General features: G+C 44.2%; 1 protein-coding gene and 1 non-coding gene across 6 annotated transcripts in view; both read right to left on the bottom strand.

Moving 5' to 3' along the window:
* Nucleotides 1-1342: 1342 nt before the first annotated feature.
* Nucleotides 1343-8737, bottom strand: part of PRELID2 (PRELI domain containing 2) — a 65095-nt gene continuing 57700 nt past the window's right edge. For 4 of the 5 annotated variants that reach the window (XM_045075337.1, XM_045075339.1, XM_045075340.1 and 1 more), the window contains 2 exons: nucleotides 6324-6393; nucleotides 1343-1551 (listed from right to left, as the gene is read on the bottom strand). In XM_045075337.1, the coding sequence (XP_044931272.1) occupies nucleotides 6334-6393 (60 nt within the window). In that variant the 3' untranslated portion in view covers nucleotides 1343-1551; nucleotides 6324-6333. The remainder of the gene's footprint in view (nucleotides 1552-6323; nucleotides 6394-8737) is intronic. The other variant, XM_045075338.1, reaches the window with a different exon arrangement.
* On the bottom strand, nucleotides 4783-4971 carry LOC123390847. Its single transcript, XR_006605452.1, has one exon. It is a non-coding gene; the product is annotated as a U2 spliceosomal RNA (small nuclear RNA).

The raw sequence follows: 8737 nt of genomic DNA, 5'->3' as shown, positions 1-8737 counted from the left end.
AGTTGTTGAGTAGGAAGCATTAAGTTCATTCCAATGTCAACCTCCAAATTCGGACTTCTAACCTCTCACCTTTGTGGTAATTTACATCACCTTTTGTGTTTTGAAATGGGCTATTATACCAAAAGCCTACCAAAATGCCATTTACAAAGTGGAAAAGGAAATCTAAGTGTGTTCTGGTTCCTACCACTCCTTGTCCCTCCAACACACCTGAAGAATGAAAGAAATAAGAATTATCCTAAGGGACAAAACTCAAGCAGCACAAACAGCTCACACACATTAAGAAGAAACTCACACTGGCAGGCTTATATGAAATAATTTTTTAAAGTGCTTTGAAATTCATCACTGCACTAAGTGAAAAATTTTCAAATAGTTAAAAAAAAAAAAAGAACAATTTCCCCTGGTGTTCCCAGTAATGGCCCAATTTTTATCTTAAGCAGATAAATTCCAATTTATTGCCTCTCTTCAAGTGTTCTGGTAGGTAGTGTGCATTTATATTTTGGTTTCCAATCATGGGAAATGCAAACTACTGTCACCTAATTTTCAAACAGTGATACTACCTTACAATACATCTGAAAAGCACATCTTTTAAATGGTTTCACATAATAACGACTTCTGTTTACAAGACTTCTCCTAGGCAAGAGGCAGCATGCTGCACTCGATAAACGTGACCTCAGATCAGTCCCACAATCTCACGAAGTTAATCCTGTAACCCCTTGTACAATTAAAAAGAGTGAGCTTCAGAAAGATTGGAAATTATGTACACGATCGATCACTGAGCTGGTGGGTAGCAACACTTGCACTCAAATACAGGTCCCTCAGATTCCCCACACCTGGGCTCTTCGCACTGAACTATCCCTCCTGTCCTTCCGTGCTTAACCATTACGAGACAGAGACATCTGCGCCTGGTTCTCCTGACTTGCCAGTGAAACACAGAGAGGCTAACAAGCTGCTCTACCCCTCACAATACCAAAGCTACACCCTGCCTCCCCGCTCTCCGTGCCATGTTCTTCCAGAAGACCAAATCACACGGCTGACACCTTACGCTACAGAAGCTATACTGACTGCCCTTAGGTAGTACTTATGGGTAGAACATTACTCTATATATGGATTAGCTTCAACACAGGCCTGGTACATTCTTTTCTGTTGTAGGCCACCTAAGCATCAGGTATCAGCTTCGACTCCTTTATCTGTCCCAAAATCTTCTCACGCATCCTATAAGCAATGATGTTGATAAACGTGGGCAAAAGTGCCACTCGCCAGGCCTCTGGCCTGTCCTTGGTGTCCCTGACACCGTCACCAGGCAATCAGCAGGACATCCTGAAGAAGGGCAGACGTCACCTTCTATGGGTTTTTTCCTTTATTTGTAAATCATAAAGACACTGTGCCATAAAAATCCATCTAGAAGGCCTCCTGTCCAAGAGCTTCACACCCTGGCAGGAAGGTCTCCTCTTCTTTAAGCTGTCTCCTTAAGCCCGTTTTTGGAAAACTGCATCAGTGATGGGTTCTGGCCAAGAAGTGATTCTCGAGCAAAAGTAGCACAACACAGGTCCCCTGCAAGAGAAAAACAGGCGTTATCACCTAATAAACATGTCTCGCCAATCAATACTTACATACCTCTTTTCTGAAGCAACTCCTAAAATAAGTCACTTGAATGCTATCTCTACGGATAATTCTTGAAGAAACTGCATTTCTGCCTCCTAATGATCTTCGAACAAAGCTAGCACCTTATTTTATTAAGTCCGGTGACCCAGAGGAGCTGGTTCAAAGGGAGTTAAGACAGAGCTAAAACTGAAGGCTTAATCACTCCAGTGTGAAAGAATTCTGCTGTGTTGTCAAACCTCAGCAAGCCCAGTCTCCCGGCTGCCGGCGGCAAGAACAAACACACGTCAGGGCTATCTGTTTTACTCAGAAATGACAGGAAATCAAAAATCTATCAAACGGACGCATCAGCAACAGCACCACAAGCACACTGGTTAGACAGGTCAGCAACAGCACCACAAGCACACTGGTTAGTGAGACTTAGGCGCCTCCATTTTGGCCCATGACAAAACCACCTTCTAACAAGCTTTCTCATTTTCAAATGCCCACGAAGATACACAGGCCACAGACTTCTGGGGAAGATCTTGAGGACTGGGCACCATCTACAAGGGGGTCACAGTCTATGTGAGCTTAAATTACGCAAATCTGAAACATGGTATGATATTTAAAAAGGAAATAATGCCTCCTTATGCACATTCATCCAAATCCTACAGAATGGTTTTCTTTTTTTTTTATTTTTTAATTAAGAACTACAAAATTCCCAAACTGGCAAACTGAGTCCACTGTACACAGCACCTAGACTCCAGCCACATGGCTGGGCTGCTCTATCTGATTAACCAAATGCCGACTTTTCTACTCCCTTATGCACGTGCACTGGAACTTCACAAGCAATGGTAGTATGACTGTTGCTATTTTAACTTCACTGTTGTGACAATTTCAATGCTTTCTTAGGCCTTAAAATAAAATCATCCGAGTGGTGAGGTTAGAGCTAATACAGAGAAAATAAACTATCACACTATTAACTCTGAAATACAGGTAAGATATGGTCAAATACTATATTTAAAAGGTTAACCAAACACACAAGGCTCCTTGATCATAACTTAGGAGGGGGCATGCTCAAGTGTAGGGGACAGTAAAGCTTTTCCGTAAAAAACCAGACAGGAACTATTTTAAACCTTGTGAGAGGGGAGTTCTCTGTCACAGCTATTTACTCCAGTGTTGTAGCCATAACGAAGCCAGTGACATAGCTGTGTTCCAATAAAACCTTATTTACAAAAGCAGATAGCAGGTTGGATTTGACCTGAGGGCAAAAACTGACTGACCCTTCCTCTACAGCCTTAGACCTAATAGCTAACCCCCTCCTTTAAAGGTGACATTTAATTGCTCATAAAAACAACCACTCTTCCATTTTCCATAGGGCCAATTTTGAGAAAAGACGTTCCATTAAAAAGGGCATATTTCAAGCTTGAAAAAACTATGTAATAATAGCCAAGAAAAAAAAAAGGGAAGCAATGAGCTGGCAAAAACACGGCAGTAACGGGGCGCCTGGGTGGCTCAGTGGGTTAAAGCCTCTGCCTTCAGCTCAGGTCATGGTCCCAGGGTCCTGGGATGAAGCCCCACATCTCTCTGCTGAGCAGAGAGCCTGCTTCCTCCTCTCTCTGCCCACCTCTCTGCCTGCTTGTGATCTCTGCCTGTCAAATAAATAAATAAATAAATCTTTATTTATTTTATTTTTTTTTAAAATATTTTATTTATTTATTTGACAGATAGAGATCATAAGTAGGCGGAGAGGCAGGCAGAGAGAGAGAGAGGAGGAAGCAGGCTCCCTGCTGTGCAGAGATCCCGATGCGGGGCTCGATCCCAGGATCCTGGGATCATGACCTGAGCCGAAGGCAGAGGCTTAAGCCTCTGAGCAACCCAGGTGCCCCAATAAATCTTTATTTAAAAAAAAAAAAAAAAAACACCACGGCAGCAACAACAAAGCCGTAAAATGTTCTATATCATCTTTGGTACCATGCTTACATAACTATGTATTTGTCAAAACTCACCAAACTGTACACTTAAAAATTGGTCAATTTAATTATACGTAAGTAATACTTCAATAAAGTGGATATTGACAAAATGCTTAAAGCCTCAGCAACAGGCTCTAATCTGGATTAGATTTATGTTGTAAGGGTATATATAAATATATCTCAATATATCCTTTACTTCACATTTGCCTCCCTGGGTCATAAATTAAGAGAGCTTGAATTATGTAAATCCTTCAAAACCTCTGTTGCATTAGATGCCCTGAAAACAACTGTCCCACATTACACTCCTGGCAGTCCCCACACCTCAACCACTTCACCTGAAAGGGGAGAATCAGTTGCGCTTTTAGAAACAATGCAAAGCCCCAAGTTCATGGCTAGCTTTCAACCACCGTAAAAACAAAACAAACAGAAAGCCCAAGAACATCGGTAATTTAGGACAATAGGTGAGGCTTGGCTGAACTTTTCTCATTTTTTCTCACTTAAAACCAAAAACACAAGTTGGTGTAAGTGTCATCTCTGTTCTTTTCAGCTGTCTTTCCTCCAAGGTGGAGCTTGTCACCATATAAGCAGGAAAAAAGAAGTTAAACAGGATGTCGCTGAGATGCTAAAATCAGGGAAAAGCCACACAAGAAAATCATTCCTCTGATTAATCTAAAGGCAGTAAAATACATGACGACAATTTGAACACCCTAGCTATTAGCTTCCTCGGGGCCCTTGTATTTTATCTGTCTTCACTCAGGGACAAGACCTCATTTAAAGCAACTGTTCTCAAACTGTGGGCCCTGGACCACCAGCAGCTTCACCATCACCTGGGAACCCGCTGGAAATACAGATCCTCGGACAGCACCCCAGACCTACTGACTCAGCGACTCTGAGAAGGGGGCCCACCAATCTACATTGAACAAATCCTCCAGATGATTGTGATATTCAAGGACATTCCAAATCATTAATCTGAAGTTTGAAAATCAATGTATACTTGTAAGTGGAGTCCCATCACATTCTCTCATTTAATTAAGGAGCTCTAAGGAGCTTACCTTAGACCTCACCCTTTGGAGTAAGATGGGATCCACACTCAAGTGTACATGAGCCCTAGAGCTACCTGGTGAGTCTCACAAACATGCCTCAAAATTTGTTTTTCTAAGAAAAGAGTAGATGTAGGAACACAGCAATTTTTTTTTTTAAGTTTTTTGGTACAACAGTTAATTCCCCCCAAGGGGGCTGCACCATTCCTGGAAGTACTGCAATACCAGGTAGATGCGTGGAGTGGACGGAGCAGCTCCTAGTCCATCTCCTAATTCCAAAAATCCATTTAATATAATGTCCTCGGATAGAGGACGTATCAGATATTACACTGATAAGAACAGGTATTACATTTGTCTTGGCCAAAAGGTCGAGAAGCGATGAAACACAGCATTTCCAGATTGCATTTCAGTATTTTTGAGCACCTGCCATGTGCCATGCTTGTGCTAAATGAAATTATCTTACTTAGCCTCCCCAGTCATGAATAAATCCATTCACAGGCCAGGCTAACATGCATTCAATGCCGAAGAACTTATATATAAATGTTCACTTTGCTTCTTCTTTGGTGAGCTGTCCTCAAACTTTATTGTGTATCACAAGTAGAGTCTAAGGTTGCTTATATGAAATCATGTGTACTATAATAAGCCAACATAAGGAAATCTGAGGTAATGATGAATCACCCACGACAATGTTTGCTTTACTCCAAGGTTTTAACACGTGTTAAAAATCCAAGTCCAGGGATGCCTGGGTGGCTCCGTTGGTTAAGCGGCTGCCTTCGGCTCAGGTCATGATCCCAGCGTCCTGGGATCGAGTCCCACATCGGGCTCCTTGCTTGGCAGGGGGCCTGCTTCTCCCTCTGCCTCTGCCTGCCACTCTTGTCTGCCTGTGCTTGCTCTCGCTTCTCTCTCTATGACAAATAAATAAAATACAAAAAATCTTTAAAAAAAAAAAATCCAAGTCCAATAGATTTGGTCGGAAGCAAATCCATTACAATCATTTATTTTAGGCTCTGGTTCTCTCTAAAATAATGTTGTTCTGTCCCTTCCATGATGGACACCATTCTCCTTCATGTAGACAATAAAAACTTAAGGGAAAAAAAATTAAGTGATTCTAAACCTGCTTCCCTGAAACCTCAACAGTGTTTGTCCTCAACGAGATGTGGCAAGTGCCGATCCACCAGCCTCACACACGGCACCCTCCGCCACACCTGAGAGTGTCCGCGAGATGTCAGAATCCTTCTCTGTAGTATTTCAGGCAGCCACTCCCAACCAGTGAAAGGATTTATGGCCAATGAAACAGATTTATTCCACTGGCCAATCAAAGCATGCCCCTTTCTTACTTCTCTTCCTGCTTCAAATACAGCTTTTAATCTCCTCCCCCCTTTCATTGTTCCCAGAACAATACAATTAAGCTTCAGTTAATCCTAAACCACAGTCTACAAATCGAGGGCACCGTGAGGGTGAGGGTCGCAATCATGCTGGATTGTGCTGAGCAGTCTGAACAATTTGAATGCGGCTGCAACCCAGCACGTGGCACCATGCTGCTCTGAAAATCAAAGAAGTAAGTAAATGAGGGTCCTGAAGCGATCAGGAAACACCTGTGAGGCCGTATCCTCCACCTGTAACTGGGAAGTGTACGGGGGAGTAGCCCAGGGAGGCTGATGCATTATACAGGACTTAAAAGCATGAAAACATGGCTGGAGTAAATAATCCTGATTTTGCTTGTGGTACTCACTGATGATTCTTTATTCGGCTAATGGGGCACCACACTGCTCCTTCAGCAGCATCTCCATTATTCTAATTCCCTAGAGAGAGAAGAAAGAACCATCAGAACGCCACAGTTCGTGGACAAGCACTTTTACATTCATCGTGACCCTTTCCCTTCAAGGAATCCAGTCGGGGCCCTATTCTCATTTCAGAAAAGGAAGCTCATAGTCACCTTACATTTCTACAATATTTTTCTCACCAAAGTCACATACATTTTCTCTACATGGGCTCAGAATTAATCAAGGGAAATGGGTACAGGGGCTGAGAATTTCCATTTTAAACTTAAGAAAACAGGCCAAGAGAAGGTAAGTCACTTCTTGGAAGTGGCCCGCTCAGTGGCACTGCTGGAGCCGAATCTAACAGCAACAACAAGTGTTTATCGAGCACTTACAAACGCGCTACGCTGGCTGCCCAGGTTTTCGTGAGCATGGTCCTGGGCAGTGGGTGCAGGGTGCACCACGGAGATCCTCCAGCACCTGGGCACCCCTTCCCCACCTGCCAGCACTGGAGGCACAGCCACCCTAACCCAAAGGTGAGCTGCCTTACCTGAGGTCATCAACCCCTCTCCAGGGGCAGCCCACATCCAAGGACTAGTAGATACAGAGGTCTATAGGTCCTGGCCCCTTCCCTCAACTCCAGACAACTGGGAAGGAAACCCCATGTCTGGAGGTCCTCATGGAATCAGGTGAAACCTTCACGGTAACATTACCCAGTTTAAAGCCCCTCCTGCCTGAAACCTGTTTCCCCTGCTCCCTCGCAAGGGCTGTCCCCAGAGGCTCTCTCCAGTCACCCTCTGCACCAAAGTCTCCATCTCTGAGTCTGTGTCCCAAGAGCCAGCCTGGGACACCTGGTTTGATGCACACAAAGCCCCTGAACAAGTACTATTCTTACTCCCATTTTACAGATGAGGAAACAGTAACTCCAAGAGGTTTAAACAATGTCCCTCAAATCATGTATCTGTTGAGTAATAATGCAAGGAAAGAACAGAGCCATTCTATTCTGGCTTCAGAGGTTCCCTGACCCTTCTCACAAAGCTGACCCTGACCCTCCATGACTGCACATCCCAACCTTCCATGCACCCACCTTGCCAGTCAAAATCTGCCCTGGAGGAAAGAGGAAAGCAGATATTCCCTCCTTCCTCGTTCAAGAACAAGTTCTGCAGACCAGGGCCCAAACCTTCACAGAGAAAAACAACATGATGATGTAATTATGAACGAGAGTTTTAAGGAAGTCAGAGCTGGATGTGGGGGGATCTGGGAATGGGAGACACCGTTCTCAGGGACTAGAAAGCAGTCTACAGGGAACAGGAATGATCTAAGCTAACCTCAAACACAGATCCCGGGACCACATACAGGAAGACTTTGATTTAACAGGACTCAAGCAGGCCTCAGAGTTGTGCACTGTTATCCAGCACCCAGGGGATTCCCGTGATCAGGCAGGTCTGGGAAACACTGAGGGAACTTCAAGAGAAAGTCTGGGGCTTCCTACTAGGGGTTTATTCTCTGCCACAGCAAGCAGGTGAGCCTCTAGAGAAGACCATAAAATATATTTAGTGCTAAAGTACACCAAACAAAATGTAACATATCCTCGAGGTTTTAGATGCTCCTTTAGATTGTGGCTAGCCATCGCCACCAATACTGCCCCATCCTACTCGAAAGAAGTATCAGTTAAAGGATTCTGACAGAATGCTGACCAGCACAGAGTCAGGGGGTAACTAAAGCTGCAAACTCTAAGACCAGGAGCACTGCTGTCAGAGTCACGAGACCCAGGTTCTGGTCACAGTACTGCCAAGTTATTCTGGGGGTTTTTAGCTGAGTCACTCTTTACCAAGGAGTGGGGAGCAGAGAGGACAGCCAGGCCAGAGGGGTAGTGCAGCTGCACACCAGAACTGGGAGGGGAACCCACAGATGCACCTGCGCATCCCCACGCCCTGCTGAGACCCACACCGTCAGCATTTCTAGGGCTGGGGCCTGGCACCTGCAGATTTGTAATATACCTCATGTGGCTCTGAAGCCAAACTGGCTCATTTACTAGAATCTGTGAATGGCAGCCTGACACCACCTCAAAGATCCCTCCCAGCCCTGCCAGTCTGAGAATGCATTTTGGAAGATAAGGTACATGTTGCCCTTTGGTCCTCTTAGAGCTACTGTCCTTGCAAAGACTTAGGGGGTAAGGAGGAGAGTGGGGACAAAACCACCAGTGCAATGAAATTTAATCTAACTCTTTCCCTAAGATTTAACGTTCATTTCTGCTCTCATTCACTCATTAACAAATTCACTCAATAAATATGATGCACCTACTGTGTGCACTAGAGATTAAAGGGTGAACAAATAAGACATGGCCCCTGCCCACATAGAGCTTACAATCCAGTAGTTTTCATTC

Source organism: Mustela putorius, unplaced genomic scaffold (genome assembly GCF_011764305.1).
Source record: "Mustela putorius furo isolate JIRA1106 unplaced genomic scaffold, ASM1176430v1.1 tig00000145_pilon_pilon_pilon, whole genome shotgun sequence".
Lineage (NCBI taxonomy): Eukaryota > Metazoa > Chordata > Mammalia > Carnivora > Mustelidae > Mustela > Mustela putorius.
This window is presented reverse-complemented; position numbering and strand designations above follow the sequence as displayed.